The 17,741-nt window shown below is 45.9% G+C and overlaps 2 protein-coding genes across 5 annotated transcripts in view; one reads left to right on the plus strand and one right to left on the minus strand.

The window, feature by feature from the left end:
* l(2)37Cb (DEAH-box helicase 16 lethal (2) 37Cb) overlaps positions 1-17,741 on the plus strand; it is a 551,956-nt gene that overhangs the window by 277,439 nt on the left and 256,776 nt on the right. The gene's annotated exons all lie outside the window — the stretch shown is intronic.
* Positions 1-17,741, minus strand: part of LOC144116084 (multidrug resistance-associated protein 1-like) — a 194,839-nt gene that overhangs the window by 44,559 nt on the left and 132,539 nt on the right. For all 3 annotated transcript variants that reach the window (XM_077650745.1, XM_077650744.1, XM_077650746.1), the window contains 4 exons: positions 14,753-14,920; positions 8,756-8,937; positions 5,545-5,620; positions 118-328 (listed from right to left, as the gene is read on the minus strand). In XM_077650745.1, the coding sequence (XP_077506871.1) occupies positions 118-328; positions 5,545-5,620; positions 8,756-8,937; positions 14,753-14,920 (637 nt within the window). The remainder of the gene's footprint in view (positions 1-117; positions 329-5,544; positions 5,621-8,755; positions 8,938-14,752; positions 14,921-17,741) is intronic.

Below are 17,741 nucleotides of genomic sequence, written 5' to 3' on the forward strand. Positions count from 1 at the left end.
CGACATTAACAGGGGGAGCGGCTTATTTCACCATTAACCGTACTCTCCACGACTGCCGATGCCAGCTGAGCTGCCGACACCGCCTCGAGTTCCACCACCAGCAAAGAGCGTACGCACCGTCGAATGCGCAAAATCCGACCAGCACTTTGATCCAGGAGTCTCGGTGTGCGTCCACATTCGCCTCGCCATCTGAGGACACGTCCGTCCACAGCTTAATCCAGAGCTGCTGCAGCGTCAGCGCCGTCGCACTGAGGACGAACGCGCCCGAAGCGACCATGGCCGGCCAGCCGGAAAGCCTCACCAGGGCGCAGAGAATGCTGAAAGCAGACTGGGAACGCGTACCGCAGTAAGCTTACTGAGCGGCATCTTTAAATGCAAGAATTAGTGCCTTAGTGGATACTGTAACCTATTTTCACAGCGGATGTTCTTATTGCTAGAATGCATCTTGAAACCGCGCTAAAAAGACAAGGGACGAGGAAAAAACTAACAGGACAGAGCGCGGTTCCAGGAAGTTCCTCGTTCTGTCCTGTTAGTTTCTTCCGCGTCCCTTGTCTTTTTATCGCGGTTTAAAGATGCATTCTTATAATAGTCACCAACTAGCCCGTCTCTCTCTATCATACTTGTTCCTGTTGCGCAGTTTTCCCTACAATCAATTACAAATTTACACCATCGAAAGTCGCTATACCGCAAGGTCATTAAACTTACACTCACAAAGCTGTTCATCGCACGAACAGATGTTGACCGTATTTTGCTCGCCAGAGTAACGTATTGGCAAACAACAGACCAATCAACCGTCTTTTGTAGAAGCAGCGGTTGCTCTCGTATTTGCATAAATGCCTGAACCCTCGCTGGAGCTTTGCTTTTTGATAGTGCTGCTCCTGCGTCGTTAGGGCGCATTGCATTCAGGGCTGGCGAAGTTTGTGGAAATAAGCCACCTCGAGCTTAGCTCATCACCCGCAGCCGCTACGTCCACAAATGGTGGCGCCATGTTGCGGCACCAGAAGCCACGGCGATATCCTGCCTCAATAGCAGTTCGTGAAAAGCTCTGTAACGTGCTCACACCGTCTGCCTGAAGTTAAAAGCTCTGAAGGATCTTATATTTTGTACCTTACGCGCTGGGGTAGCGAAGCGGGCAGCCCTGCAGCGGAGGCCGAGCAGAGACTGCCGCATGGTCCGTGCGTCACAGATTGTCGCGATTTGATTGACGTCGTTCTGCACCCTCCCGCAAGCACGCGGTTTTCGAATGGCGCGAGAAATGGCCCAAATTAGTCGAGCAACAGCGGCGAGCGTAGTTCTTTATTCAAAAACTCTGAAAAGTGACGTGGCTCCTACTAATTGCTGGGTACAAATTTCTATTTGCAGCCACGTGCCTATGGGCAATTGTTACAAAGTTAACTTATTAAAATTTAGTCAATAAATTTACTAGTTCCCATATTTCGACTGTATTTTAACGGCCGTTAGAACTGATATTACTATACCGCGAAAAGCTTCTTTTTTCCTCAAAAAACAATTAAAAAATTCGGATCTTATATAACGAAACACATGGTATTGTCAGCTTCAGATGAAACGCGAAGACCATCACAGCGGGAAGGGGAAAACGAGAAGAGACTCACCCACTTCAAAAAGTGGGACTGTTGAACTCTCCTTATTACTCTACGGAGCGTGATGCTGCGTTCGAAATTGGAGGCGCTGTATTCACACCTTCTACCTCGATTAAATCTGGATGGCCGGTTCGTCCCTGCCTCTTCGGAAGCATGACGGCGCGAGCTTACATCATTTAGAACGCCCCATATCATAATGTTTATCGGTCGAAAGATTTAATTTATTTAGCTAGTGCCTGTACCTGATGGACATGTATCGACTAGCCCAAGAAAGCATCCTTTAGGCGGTGCTGTTGTCTCTGAAAAGCATCTTGGGACCGACGTTTTTCATGGAAGTGCAGTTGGGCACCGTTTTTTATTCATTGCGTATTATTAATTAAGGCAGCACCAGAGAATAAATCAAAGGTGGTTGTGGCACCTCATCGTCTTGCCTTCTGTCTTTTCTTTCCATAGTCTTCAAGTTGCTGAAAAGTAGCGCTCAGGCTCCAATGTCGACTGAAACAATCAACAAACTAGCCTACTTTTAAACTTTCGCGAAGTGAGAATTTAATTTAGGATGCTGACCTGCGCTACGTGCTGCAGTAAGTGTTATTCAGACATGCCATGCAATTCAGGGCTGAAACGACCAAGCTCTGAAACGCGTAGTGCTGATATGCGCCGACTTAAGTATGCGCACCCTAAGTGAGGCATCAGACGAGTGCTACCGCTTTGGCTGCTAGGAGACGGGAATTAGCGTTAACCCTTTGAGGCGCAACGTACAAAATTGTGCACATACCGAACTTGTAGCATTTTGTTAGACTGTGCTACTCCCGGTAAAGGTTCCTTTGGTTCACGTGAATTGAGTATTCTTCCGAATACAAATCCGGTACTTTTTGTGCGAACGATTGAACTTGGTAAAACTGATGGTTTTTTTCGTTTACTGCATTGTAAATGTGCTGAAAAAATTTTGAGGGAAATAAAACATTTTCGACTATTTTAATGAAGACAATCTTTATAAGAATAATATCGCTTTTTTCTCTGAATTCTTTGCGTGTGGAGCATCTTCGAAACACAAAATCATTCCATATGCCCTGACGAGTTAAAGGGACACTGAGGAGAACTCTGTCAAACTTTTTTTTAGCAAAATCTGATAGTTCGGCATTTCATGGCTTTGTCGCCACTTGTCCGGGAGCGAAAGGTGCATTTAATTCAAAAGAATTTGGATTAGAAGTTGGAAAAGTTTTTCCCGTCACTCCGATTCAAACGCGGCGCCTCTTTTGACGTCACTACTCCCTCTTATGACGTCAAAGGGGTGAGTGAATTGAAACGTGACGTAAACGCAGACTCCATGATTTCTGGCGGCTAGCGGTGCGGTCTAGCAGCAGCCGAAATAAAAGCTACCTCCGCCGCAAGTTGAAGGCCTCTATCGGGGTCGCTACCGTCGCTTCGTTTACGTCTGCACCGGCGTCTTGCCAGCGTTACGATCGATCCCGTTCCCGATCCCGACAACGAAGTTCTCGCAAAAACTACGGCCTGCATTTCAGCGACCTCAGCCCCACAGAGCGTGCGATGCTTTTGAGGGAACACGGTTAGTTTAGGCTCCGGCGGGTCATTTCCCCCTTCCTCCGTGAGCAGCCGTTGCAAACTAATTATCATAATCCCAGTGCGGGGAGTCGCGAGGGACCAGGACATGGTCGGCGCGTTGCGCTCATCAGAGGCTGGCCGGGGCTTTGGGGCCAACGGATTGTGATTCCTTGAACGGTGCGGTTGCACGGTGCAGCAGGCTGCGTCGAGGTCTCCCACGGTTGCAAGGGCCAAGTTATTTATTTTTTTGCCACAAAAAACGGATGGGTGCTCAAGGGCGGTCGCGTTTAAACTTGGCGGCTTTACACTAAAGCCGGCGCACGACGCTTCAGCGGCTTCCGCTAGATCCAACGAGTCCACTGGATCGGGATCTCTCGCCCACTTGCATGTACCTTCAGATGTGCACTGTGAATGGATTAAATTGGCCGAGAGCTCGAAAAGAACAGCTCCGCCCAACTGCCGAAGATATTGAATTACGTCACAACGCGCACCTCGCCGCGGAGCCGAATCAGTCTGGCCGGGCCGTCGGAAGCTGGCACACTCGGCGCGAAATAGACACACGCTCCAAGTCACCGCCAGTGCGGTCAGAGTGCACCGAAGCCGCCGAACGCATCGGCGGTCAAGCGCAGTTGGAGTATAAAGGGTCTCGCTTTGGCCGACGTGACGTCGCCGTGCAGCACGCTCGCGCGCGTTACGATGGAGCATAAACGCGCCTTAACAGAGCCTGCGCTTAATCGCTAATCAACGCATTCGGTAGCAGCATCTATGGGAGCCACAGAAACGCCCCGCCCACTCACCGAATAAAAAAAAATCCTGTGCCGAGGCTCGGAATGGAGCCAGGACCTTTGGCATTTGAGGCGGAGAAGCTACCACTCCGCCACGACGGCTCAAGGCTCATCTAGTGAATGCACTCTTCCGATGCAGAAATCTCTGCGCTTTCGCTACCTGTCTCCTGGCCTAACAGAGCTAGGCCATGAGCAATTTTTTTTCCTTAACTGTTTTGTACCTTGTCTCCCGTCCCTAATACACGGTTTCCGTTAAGTTGTTTGAAGATGTCTGGCACAGCCGAGAATATTACGCCGGGCGAGCGTGCGAGGACACAAGTGATCTTTATACTGCGAACGGCCTTGCACGACCACCGACCATCGTGCCATCATAGTTTTTCATCCACCGTGGCGATCATCTGACAAGCATTAACAGGCTCCTTCAAAGGTTAACTAGCACTTGAGCGGCACTTGGAGTTCCTCTGCTGTTCGGCGCTTGTATATCGAGGCGCGTCAAAAACAAGACCACTGGGCACGCCAAGCTCATAGACGGGAAGCGCCATAATAAATCGAAACTCTCCTGGCCGCCTCTGGCGCCGCCAAGCAGCGGTTTTCTTTGCTTCCAACATTCAGGTTGTATTTTGTCTGCCTTCCTTGCGTGATAAAAGTGAACTATCGGTTTTAAAACAAAACTCACCTAAATATTGAACCGCGCAACCTTCCTTTGTCACTTTCAGAGATTCGCGGTGAATCTCAGAAGGAAAATTTCTCCAAAGTGGCGTCTCTTGTCCTATGACGTCTCCACGCTTGTACTTGCGAGATTGGCCTGTGGCGGCGATACCTGTATTTTGGTTCTTGCTATATTCTACCTTACAAGAGCTTTTGTTTTCAGTAAGAGCGGCGTTTTTGTGATCAGGAGCTGGTATTATATCGATACAAGCCAACTTCAATTTCTCCTCACTGTTCCTTTAATGTTAGATATAGTAGAGTAGAGCGGCAAGCTGTGCTGTTTGGCGGATGTTCATTTTGAAAAACGAATAACTGGGGTAGAAAGCAACTAAAATCTCACAAAATGTGACATATCACGGTATTTTAAAGTGGCAAATTCCAGCCGCTGTGACATTGTACAAATGTTTGTATATGCTTGGAAAATGATTTTAAGTTGCTCCTCGCTATTGAAAAACTAACGAACTGGCTTCCTTGAGGCCAGGGTATACTATTTATGCGGAAAAATATCTTTTTAATTAACAAAGGCTACCCGAAAAGGCTGAGGAAGGAATGACAAGGCCGGGAGAATCGTTTTTGGGCAGCGGTTGTTCGCCGAGGATGGCCCCAGCGCGGAGTGAGCACGTTGACTACCGAAGCTCGTTGTGTTCACGACATTTCGTATCGCTGGGCACCTCTTTAGTGTGTGCGTTCTGCTGTTCAGTCCCCTTGTCCAAGCTTGCGTGAAGTGTTCAGTGAATTTTTACCAAACGTTAGTTTGACTTCTCCGTTTCTTCCTGGTTATAAACAGCCACCTGTTGTTGACCCGAACTGCTGGACCCTCGTCATAAAGATTGCATGTCGCGGACATTTCTAACCTATAGGACGACTATGAGGTGAAAACAACATACCTTGTCTGAACCTTGTTGCTCTTTTTGAATGACACGTCCCGCTGATTCGTTCTCTTGACCTTCCTTGGCTTGAGCTCTAACGGAAAGTTTGAATGCCCATTAGAAAATAGTGCCCGCTTTATCAGAACCGTGCGCTTCTTTGGACATGCTCCCGCAAAGAACAATCTTCAGAATGCACGCTTGAAGAGAACTGAAGATATCGGTGTTTACGCAGAGCAGCACAAAGCAATACTCACACCCGTTTGTGCAGAAACATCAGTGCGATTCTGTTGTTAATGGCGCATAACGCATCCTTGCCGCAAGATTGTTTCTTTATTATTTCCGTTTCTCGCGGAAAAACGCCATCGGTGTAATAATGTGGTAAGGACTTTCATACCTTCGTGCTGGGCAATAAAAATGTTATGCAAATTTTTTTGCGCGTGTTGGCGCCATAGACAATGTGCCCAGTGTGGTCGCGTGACCTAGGAGGGCATGACGCAATTCAGTGTTGGGTTAGCCCTGTCATCACCACGAGGCAGAGGGTTATTGTAGAGCTGTCCTGCTCATCTTCGTCTGGCCGAAGGTCAATCGTAATGCAAAAGTTTTATATGCGCTTAGACAGTCGGCACCATGAACGGCTAACATGGTTTTTATAACATGTCGATAATTTACTGGCTAGCGAGAACCGATAGATATATACGTGCACTCACCGAAAGCACATAGTCGTCGAATTCTTATGCAACGAAAGTGCCATTCCAAGAAGTAGCTTCTCTATAACCTGAATTAACTGAACACTGTGATCTAGAGAGAGTAGATGCAGGCTTTCACGAAAGGGCGCGTCTTGAGAAGGGTGAATAGACAGAAACAACGGAATATATTTCACTATAATGTGGGAGTCTCTCCGCAGATGTTGAAACAGCCACACTCACTCTCCCTGAGGACGTAAGGTTTTGAGATACCATAGGTAATGGAAATATATCTGCCGTAGACGTTAGCACAACGAGATTGGAAGATTGTTGGCTGAAGAGCAGGGCGGTGGCGTAAGGATGCAAATTCAGGATTAAATGTTTGTCGAACGCAAAAGAATTATTATTTAAAGAAAAAATAATGAAGTAATAATTACTATCGCTAAATTCGGAAGATTCGATAGTGAATCTAAAGGAAAAAATTTCGAGGATGGTGGCATCTGCCCCACCCTATTTCAAAGGGGACGTTCGTAACATTCATCCGTCCATGTAGATGGCTCAACACAGAGCTTGAACTGCCCTTTTTGCAGTTTTAGAGGGAGCTAAAAAATACTCTAAAGCGCGTGTCTAGCTGGCTGTTCCTTAGAGTGCATTTCAAAGCCCAGAATCCGTAGCCTGGGCTACTATACACTACAGGCAAACCTTTCTCACAACTATTGAAAATCATCGAGTTCTCATGCTCTTCGCAATGCAAATTCAGGGGCTTCTACTGTAAAGCAAATAAAAGGAAATCAATACACTATAATGAATATTGAATTTCCCACGTATTTTTTCAAGCACAGTTCCAGTATCTGCTGCCACGTAAATCGATGACATGCGCTGAATGACGTACTGCATGTGCCAATCGCCGCGATGTAACAGCGAGAGCTTTTAACTGACGTGTTGTTAAACGATGAGAGTAGTAAGTGATTTTTATGCTCCTCATACACGTTTCTTTTAGGGTTTCCCTACGAAATTCATAGGTTTCCTCTGATTTCTTGTTCTTTTCCAACATTCTTGTACGAAAATTTTGAATATTGAGAAATTGTGAGGCACATTTACAGGAGTATTGAAAGTAATTGTTCATTCTTCTGTTAGGCTGCAAAATCTTCATTTTAAAGTTTTTCAATCGGTCGCATTGAGCAGTTAAGGCTGCCAAAGAGAACCAGTGGGAATCGCTTTTGACGATAGCGAGAAAGTTAATGGCAAAAAGCTGTAAGCTTGCCGATGGGAGACCTGCGTATATATTGACTTTTATCTTACAATATACGATGAACTGCGTTCATAAACTCTTTCCCATTAAAAAATGTTTTTGTCCAGAATTCTAGTCCATGGTGATGGGAGCTTGGCCACATGATTCTTGATAATCACGAAGTGAACACTTTGTGTTTGTACCGAACTGTCGGGCATGTCGCCTGTTATTTCGTTCTTAAATTCGCTAGTTTTTACTTTTACACAGTGTGCCAAGTACAAACATCGAGCCACTAGATGACTTGTGTTGTAAAAGCATGGCGAGACTCAATTATTTCCATTTCTAGGTCTGTAAGCTGCTGCTCCTTATATCATGATAGATGTAAAGAAATTCTTAATCCCAACCACGCAGAAGTGGAAACAGTAATAGCCTTCATCGCAAACTGGACGCGCGCCACTGAATACACAGCTCGTTCTTAACAGAACATTGTGAAGTTATGAGACACGTGAAGAAATTCAATGTGTGCTTCTTTTGCTACTTGGAAAGAAAATGCCATGATAGGCTTCAAAATAAGCCATGTGACAAAGAATAAAACTGCACAGGTAAAAATTCCAGTTGTAAATACATTTGAAGGGCTACGTTTCCTGTGAATAAACTTTCGTTGTGAGTCAGCGCGCGTACTGTGTTTCCTTTATTTTCGCCCGCGTTTTTCGCGCCGTTGCCCTCAAAATAAAACTCTCATCGACTGTAAGCCCTAATTACTAACCATGAAATTGAGAGACACGTAGGTGCAGGTAAAAAATTGCAGGCGGCTTATCATGGCTAAGCGCGGAATATTGTGCTGTAGCACGTGAATTATCTGGTCTAGCGTTGTTTTGCCTTCTTTGGCGTTGTTAGCATTGTTATTAAAGGTTGTAAAGTCGTGAGGTTGAGTGTAACATGAAGTTCGATGTAATGTGTGCATGCAAGGCGATTGTTGCTTACAGTGAAGGTCATGAAAGAACACGACAGAACATGCCAAGGCATGCCACTGTCAAGGCCGAGTCAAGGTTTGATCATGGTCATGTCTAGGTCACCGGTCAAATGCCAAGTCATGCTATGACATGACAAGCTATAAGGATGATGTGATATGGTAGACTGTGATATGACATGGTATGACTTAGTTGCAGCTTGCCGTGTATCAGAGGCTTCAGGGTCGTATTTACGGTTGCCAGAAATCCGTAAAGTGCGGCTACTACGTAGCGCTACTGCAGTTGATACTTTATGCAAACTAGCAGAAAAAAAATATACGGTTTCGAAAAGAGCACAAGCTGACCCGTCTTCCTGAGCGCAGTGCACTGCCTCCGCCCGGGCTCCTTCCCTGAGGGTCTCTGGCGAGTCTTGGTCGGCCAGCAGATCTTCCACGCAGGAATAGACGCGGACTCCCCGGTCGTGCACGAGCACCAGCTTGTCCATGTGGCGCAAGTAGCCGCCTTGGTTGCACACCATTATGCGTGTCTGCAGAGTGTGCAGCGTATTCAGTTGAAGAAATACCGACAAGTTCAGTTTCCTTTATAATTTTAGTATCCGCTCGTATGCCTCGCTTATAATGCTGCCCCGAAGTTTCATTGCTGAAATTGACCGCGAAGTAGTCTAAAAAATACTCCTTTGAACCTCGGCGGATGTGTATTGTGGGGGAACGCCGGAACAGTGCGCGCTTTCCACCGTTAAGGATTTCTGCGTAGATACTCGCCTTGCGGAGCAGATTTCTTCACTACTATTCTGCCCATTTGATCATGTTTATTGTGCTGATCAAGACTACTTTTGTTAAATTTGTGACTGCTAAATTTCTGGTGTGAAGCTTTCTTCTCACTCTAGATATGTCAACGGCAGTGCACTTCAAAAATTTGCAACCAAAATTTGTGCTTTCTCAGGATATCTTAACCTCTACTGCGCCAGCAACAAAGCGGTAATGCTTAACCAGCCAGCTGTCACAATATCTGAATTCTGTGGCTTTCCTGTAAATTGACATCCTGTATTTGCACATAGTGCACATTGCCGCCCTACTCCCATATTTTTTTTACTATCGCTCCCTCTTTCTTTCCCTCTCCCTGTTCTTTTATTCCCGCAAGCCGAAGCTCAGGTGCTTCAGGTTTCGATGGCAGATGCCGCGGCTAGCCACATTGTTTACTTTTATTGTTAATTTTAATAATAAATAGCCACCAACAACAATAGTAGTATGATAAAAAGCATTATATTATAAAACAATTTTCTGGAGCCATAGCATCGAAACTTCGTGAAAGTGGTCATAAAATTATTTCTAATGTGCTAAAAATTTGGCGCAAATCCATCCATAAAAGAAAAACATTTAGGAAGCCGACTCCCTCCTTAAGCGATGGGGAAAATTATCGGTAAAAAAAAAAACATGGTGTTGGATTTTGTTACATAATCACCATGTAATGTAGAAGTGCCAGCTGGAGAAAGGTGAGCCTAAACAGCCATGTACGGGGAACAGGGTAAAAGGCGAGGGTGAATGGCGAAAGGAAAGGAGAAAGGGGAAGGGTCCCGGTGAGTATAGGGTTCGAGGCAATTAGAACATACACGATAGGTACGTAGGCTAGACAAAAAGGACAGGCTTGGTGGAGAGGGTGTTCAGAGCTTCCAATAGGAATCGCAGAAAAATGCTTAAAGACAGAGGAAAGTGGAGCAGAAAAAGTGAGGACTCAGTAACACCGCAAGCAAGAAAATAAGCAAGCAAGGCAGTAGGAAGCGTGGGATTTGACAAACAGGTCCTAACTATATGTCTGTGGGGTTAGTAATAGTGGACAGAATGAGGACATAAGCGACAATACAAGGTTTGGTTTGATTTATTGCTTTGGGTATCCGAAAGCGACTCAGGCTATGACAAACGCTGTAGTGGAGGGCTCCGAATAATTTGGACCTGCTGGGGTTCTTTAGAGTGCGCACATTGTACAGTACACGGGTCTCAAGCATTCTCTTTCTACGTCATTGCTGCCGTCGTAAACCAACTGGACTCCGAAAAAGGCTTGCTTGAAAATAAAAACAGCATTGCGTGCGGAATGGCGCATCAGAGACACGAGATTATGGGCAAGAGGTGGCAGGCAATGTTAACAATTTGTGCTAAGCATGCACACCGAGTGATACGCGCAATAGAAACAAGAGTGGAGCAATAGGTAGTTATCACATAGCCTCAGCAACAAAACCTCATATAAGTGCGCGGTAACCCTTCATTTATTTCTTGTTTATTGTTGTTCTACGGTTCTGCTAAAACTAGTTCCGAAGAAAGAGTGCCTCACGCAAACTTAGTGAAATCGCCAAAAACTGCGCATTTAATGTGTGCTACGAGATGAGCTGCTTCACCAATGACTGCGGATTTTTCGAAGTTGTGAAAAATATCAAGAAATTGCGCTGGTCGATAAGAAGATTACATTGCTGGGAGAGAAGCACGAAACACAACATAGGCTAGAAGGAAGCATGCTCTACCTGTCCTCGAATATGCCCTGTTGTGAGTGCTCTTGTGAAATAGATGAAAAGCGCTACCCGTCCCTTTTGGCTGCTTTTTTCCCCCTAATATTAGGCGAGTAGGCAGCCCTTTTGTCTATCTTAAGTGCACTTGCCTTGTTCCGCCTATCCAATTTTCGATCCGGAAGTTGCGCTTTTACCTTTGGTACCCGGTGCTGTGTTCCAGGCAACTGTTTTCCGTTTCGGAGAAACACGGAAGTACAAACTATTCCACTTGCAGCAGGCTTGAGTTGTATTCTGGAACTGTGGTATTCTGCAGTAAATGAAGCTTCACTACCAAAACTAATGACGACACCTGGTCATACCTATCCCTTCCTAATACACACAGGCGCACCTACTGCCTCTTCCATGTGGGCAGTCTGCAACGAGGCAGAAAGTTGAGGTAGTTTGTATGCGTTCATCTTAAAAAAAAAACACAAAATTCTAGACAAGAGCACTCGTATGAATACTTATGTCGTGTTTGAAGTTTACTGTATAACAGCCGTATCACAAATTACGCAAAGTGAGCGTTATCCATTAGGAAGAAAGGCTAGAGCAAAGTTGGTGCCCAGGTAACGTGATGTTCAAGACAAGAAAAAAATTACTCTGTGTGTAAAATGCAAAGGCACACGTAAGAAGACGAATGAACACTGCAGTCCCGTGATTGTACCGTACGCTCATCCACTTATCAGCGGAATTAGGGTTGCCGACAGATATGGCGTTCCAGCCACGTTTTCATCCGCGAAGATGTATTAAGTTAATGCTCAATGTTTAAAAGATAGCGTAAGGGTGGTGAAACCGAAGGGGTAGGAGGGTGTAATATCAAGCATGTTTCGTCGTTCTTCTCCAGAAAAGTCGAGTGTATAAAGTGTGGGTGAATGTGCGAACTTTTGAACATGTAAATCCGTGAAGAAGGGTCACCGCTCGCGCAATTTGCGCACCGCTGCTTTCAAGGACAAGTGCTGGGTTTTGTCGCCGGGATGGCGTGACGCGGCAGCCAGTGGAAGAATTTCATAGCTTGAAAATTCATCATGTTTGACCGATCCGCCATGAGCCTGTCTGACAAAACAAAAGATATTTGTCGGAAAATAGATTTGAGTGTTAATGTTTCCCGCTCAATGGCTGGCACGTGGCGTGTGATTCATCTGGGTTGTTTTTTCGGGATGAGAATCAGTTTATTGTAAACGATGGATCAGTGCATACACATATTTGACAAATACAGGAGGAGGTCCTCAAGCATAGCAAAACGTTCTGTTACAAACTTGCAAAAATCAATATCTACAAACAACAGCGGATAAAACTGAAACTGATTGCATAAAGTAATTAATAAAACACGCCAAAATTCAAGATGATACAACTATAAACAGAAACATAATTTGGGTGAATGTATATATGTGCGTAAATAGAGGAAAACAAGTCAAGTGAGTGCACCGTATGCTCTATCTATTGGAAAAAAAGAGTTTTTATCGTGAATTAAAGCAAAGTACAAAAAATACGTTTGAAAATATGAATGTTAGATGATTGCTTTATACCAAATGATAACGAATTTCACAAAAACGAGGCAGAGCAATTTGCTGTTAATTTAACGTAGCTAGTTCAAGGCTTCCATACCAATAGGGAATTTTTTTGGCACGAAAAGCCAGTGAAACTTCGTCGAAGAAACTGGATACTATTAATTACCGGAATGGGAAGCCATCCTTTCGTGAACTTAAAGATGAGAATTCCAAGAGAATCATAAACCATGGATGAGACCCCTTGGGTGTTAGCAGCATGCACTAATGGTTATAAATAGTTAATAGCATAAATAGTTATTGAAAGTAACAATGCGTATAGTTCTTTCTTTACTTGTTGTAGCGGTGATATGTGTGTTCTGTAGGTGTTTCCCCAAGAAGGAATGCAATAGTTAATACTACTATGAATATGCGAGTAAATTCAAAGATGGTTCTTTGCGTTTCTTCGGAGGGGCACAGGACCTCTCCAAACGTGAATTCGACGGTGTTGAAGGAGCAGACGATGATTGATTCCATATGATAAATACAAAGAGAGAATATATTTACAAGATGTACAAGGGCAAACTGCTTTACAAGTTGAGTCACACAGACAGTCAAACTGTAACTTAAAAGAAAAGATCTCGCACAGAGAAACTCGACAAGACTTTACTCATCGACCCGAGGTTAGAGTCTAGGTCTGTACAACTACGTGCCACTGCACGGAGCCTCTAGCTCAACTAGACAGGACTAGACAAGACTGCCCTCCAATGATTTTACATGCAATTTTAAAGCTTTTGCAAACAAAGAAGTTAGGGCGGTCATATTCGAGGCCCGCCTTAAGCTCCGATAACCAATGGAGGTAGCCACAACCCCTGAAGGTTGGGCACAACTTCGAGCCCAGGGCTTGGCTAAAAAGAAAAAGAAACACATACAAAAAACATTCTGAAAACCCTCTCCCCGGGGGGGGGGGGGGAGTTCTCGTCCTTATTGCTTGATGCTTTCCCCTTCCCTCCCGCACCCGCACGTCGCCTCTCGAAGGATGAAAAGTTGTTTTACAGCTAATTGGCGAGACCACTGATCCACTGGCTCGCCGCAGGAATGTCAGACGGCGGAGAACCGCGACGCTTCGGTGCCATCGAGAATGCCAAAAAAAAAAGAAAAAAAGGGCCCATCGCGGAATGCGAGGTGTACCGCATTCTGCCGCAGTGGGAACGCTGCCTAAAACCTGGCGGCGCCACGTGCTCGTTGTGCGCGCCTCGCATGCTTTCTTGGTGCGCTTAACAAAGCCAGGTGTCTTCGGTCGTCACAGTGGTCAATCAGCCAGTTCCTCCTGCGCCTTTGCCACTGCTTGCGGGGGTAAGGGGGGGGGGGGGGGGGGTAGGCACACGGGTAGGAGGGGGGGAGCGTAGACCGGAGGCCCGCAGTGACCGCAAGCCAAGGGAATAAAAAATGTACGCGTTGGTGAAGCGCGGCCTTACAATGCTTCTGCAAAGAAGCATCTGAACAAAAAAAGTGAACTGGGAGCAGTGCTTTGTCCTGCGGTTTCCCTGTGTTCTTGTTTCAAAGCTAGCACCTGTTTTTTTTTTTCAATACGACAGTCCACTCTACTTCCCATGCCTCACTTCTCCCGCGTGTTCCTTAAGGCTAAGCCTACCAGGAAGTAATTTTGTTTGCTTAGGAGCGCGTACAAGTTCCCGCTTTGACAGGCTGCGTTGACCCCATTAAACCGGTGTAAAGACTATATTGCTTCAATCTGCGTTAACTTGCAAAAGGACTACACCGTGCCTCTGCGCAGCAAACGTTCAGAAGAAAATTCGAATACGCACAGGTCTCGCCAATATGAAAGGAAATGGCAGATTTACACAAATGGTTGTATTTTCTTGTTATTAGTGCAATAAACATGAAAATGACTTCCGAATGTCATACGCAAAAGAAGGCTAACTAGTAAATAATTATATGCCAGGAGGTAAAACATAATTTTGATATAACTTTTGTTTGAATGCTCGAACTTTCTTCCCTCATATATTGCAGTTACGTGCACATAAAACACTGCTGCAGATAGCAATAAGATCATTGTGGTAGCCAATTAATTTGTAAACAGAAAAAGATTGTAGGTTTTCTTATATGCGAATAATAAGAAAAGTACTCCTTGAAGCTACTCTAGCAGCCGCTCGTAAAGAAATGACGGCACTCGCGATTATTCCCCATTTTAAATATTGCGCATGCCGTCCGGCATGCTGTCAAACCATGGACTATTGCAAGGAGCCTCTGTCCTATGGTAACAAGCAGCGAGTCGCGCTCTTAACGACTCCCAGACCTACCTTGTTGCCCAGCATGCCGGTGTGGCCGATGACCGCCTGGAAGATGCTGTTCCCAACTATGGAGTCAAGAGCGCTGAGCGGGTCGTCCAGCAGGTATACGTCGCTGCGGCTGTACACGGCCCGGGCGAGGGAGATGCGCTGCTTCTGGCCGCCGCTCAGGTTACCACCCTGGAGACGTCGGAACAGGTGTCTCTTATTTCGAAGGCGGCAAAGTGTAGTAGAAGCAAGCAGTAAGAGAAGTGCCCCGTACTAATTCTGAAAGGACTTTGAATGTGATCAAACAGGCTTGTATCCTCATGCTCTCAAATACTGCACTGACGACTTTCCCTCAAAATATTCATGCATTAGCTCTTGTTAAAAGAACTCTTCAAGTCTTCTGAGAGTACTGTGCGGTGTTAAGTTCCTCCCGAATGCTTTTCGTTTCTTTCAACTTCTCATACGTAAAAAAAAACAGTGCGGAACCTGGGCTATTTATTTATAATGATAACGCCACCCTGAGAGTCTCAAGAACCTGGAACTAGAAGTGAAAATTCTCGTCAACCACAGCTGCTGCACCGGTTTACACTGTAGACAGCGCACTGGGCTTGTTATGCGAAAATTTCAAACCATGAAGTGGAAGCGCCCAGAGGGCTTTTGAAGAAAGCGAGAGCAATGGTACTATTGAGCTGGGAATCATTGCTAGAAGGCACACTCATTTGAATATAAGCACTGAGTTCTGGCGACGGCTGCACGTGTGGCGTCCCCGGAGAAATGCTGCTAGGATGGCAAACAATATACGCTGCCGAAAGTGGGAAACTTTCGATCGCAGCAAGGTCTCACATCAGCAGTGTAGAGCCTATGTTGCGCTAAATCAAATGGGCTACAGCCGCAGTAAGAGTAAGCAAATTTCACCTGGAAGCATCTTTGTAAGACAATAATTTGGTTGCTTTCTGCACAACTCAAAGCCTGCACAGCTTGGCATAGCTGAAGTAAGCTCGACAGACACGACATTTTCGAAACCGTGAGTACGCATAAACAGTTTGTAATAGCACGGCTAAGCTGCTACAGCTGAGAAAAAAATTAAACAAGATGACACCGGTCAACGCAGTCGTCTGCCCCTGGAAACGCTGCTCATCAGGATAATGACAACGTCACATGTGCCTTACACATGCTCTGATGTCCCCTATATTAGAAAGAACCATCAATGTACTATCGCTTTGCGGAGTGCTCCACCTAAGCGCAAAATTACTGTTGGCAGAGCGAAATGTAAAGACAAAACGAAATTTTGCTAAGAGCTCAGTTAATGCTTATAGACGCTTATGCCGGAATATATTAATTTGCGATTGTTATTAATGCGAAATCATTCATATGTCGTGTGGACCGAATGCGTCACGTTTTCGCCAATCCATAGCCAATCCACAGTCCACCAATATACAGCCATCCAACAAGCCAATTTATAATGAGATCCATAATCCACTATCCAATCTAAAATTCAACAAGGCACGAACTGTCAGTGAAGAAAAATAAGATAATTGTGGTCTAGGAGGCAATTGAACCCGGGCCTGCAGCGTGCGAGACGGGGACGATTCCACTGCACCCCTACGATTAGACGGTTCCAGCTGAATAAATTTTGAAAGCGAAAGCCTCACTAACCTAGCACCGCCGATTTGGCTGCCTGCACGAATGACCTTGAACAGGAGGAGCGGAGCTGCGTAAGCAACCACGTTACGTACCACGTGACTCTGAGCAGCTGCAGCTGCGCCGTCGTCGCGGCCGATGCGCGGACCGCTTCACGCTGCCTATCGAGTGTCTCGCTATGGACGAAGCTATTCAGCCGGAGCCGACCTCCTCGAGCCGGAGCCGGTCCTCGAGAGTGGATACTCGCATACTGGATACTCGAGTCTGATCATCCGGCCGGAATTTACATTTCCAACCGTGCGAGGGATCTAGCAATCGACAGGGAGCGTAAACGCCCTAACCGGGCAGCCGAAACCGATGAAGAGCAGGAGCTTCGCCTGGCTCATCGGTGAGCAAAAGATGCTGAAAGGCGTAGGTATACACGTGTAGCCACGCCTAACCACAGCTAAACCGAGGCGTAACTAGGTGATACCAAAGCTTTCGCTTGAATAACCGGGGCTAGCAAAGCTAAGCCGCAGCCATTTTTTCCAGCATGGTATTTACTACACGAGGTTATATGTGCAGATAGGCGATGTATACAGATCATTTAGAAAAACACGCAGCTTGTGACGGCACTGCATTAGCTAGACAGAAAACGACACAGCTAGCTAAAAAGGCGGCACAGATCGACACCGCATCAACAGCGGAAGCCAATATGGTAGAAAGTTCCTCTCATCATGAATGTCCCTGAGTTGGGGCATCATTGGACTGAAATGTCTTCTGTCTGAAACAAGAGGTTCAACGTTGCGGTACAGCATGCTATTAAGTCCAATAAGGAAAAACATGTCATATGGTTCGTACTAAGGTTGAGTAGCCGCAAGATGACGAACGCTAGAAATTTAAAAGGAAGTCGTCATTTAGGGTCCTCTGCAACGCATCCCAAAACAAAATCGCATCCTTGCATCCTTGCACTTGTTCGTCCTGAATGGAACGTACTCCTTGAAATTCACGAAGATACTTTCATCGCTTCCCATCACTTGCTGCGATGTTTGGTTTAGTTTGGTTAAGGGATGTCCCAAAGCGACTCAGGCTATGAGGGACGCCGTAGTGAGGGCTCCAGAAATTTCGACCATCTTGTGTTCCTTTTTAGCGTGCACTGACATCGCACAGCACATGGGCCTTTAAAATTTCGCCTCCATCGAAATTCGACCACTGCCGCTGGGGTCGAACTTGCGTGTTTCGGGTCAGCAGCCGAGTGCCATAGCCACTGAGACACCGCGGCGGCCTCTTGCACCGATGTCTTGTCTTATTAGACAACAAATAGGAGTACAATTGCCCTTTACACAGCGCAAAAACCTTAATTTGCGTTCGTTCTCAAATTACCAAATTATTA

Source organism: Amblyomma americanum, chromosome 1 (genome assembly GCF_052857255.1).
Source record: "Amblyomma americanum isolate KBUSLIRL-KWMA chromosome 1, ASM5285725v1, whole genome shotgun sequence".
In the NCBI taxonomy this organism is placed as follows: Eukaryota; Metazoa; Arthropoda; class Arachnida; order Ixodida; family Ixodidae; genus Amblyomma; species Amblyomma americanum.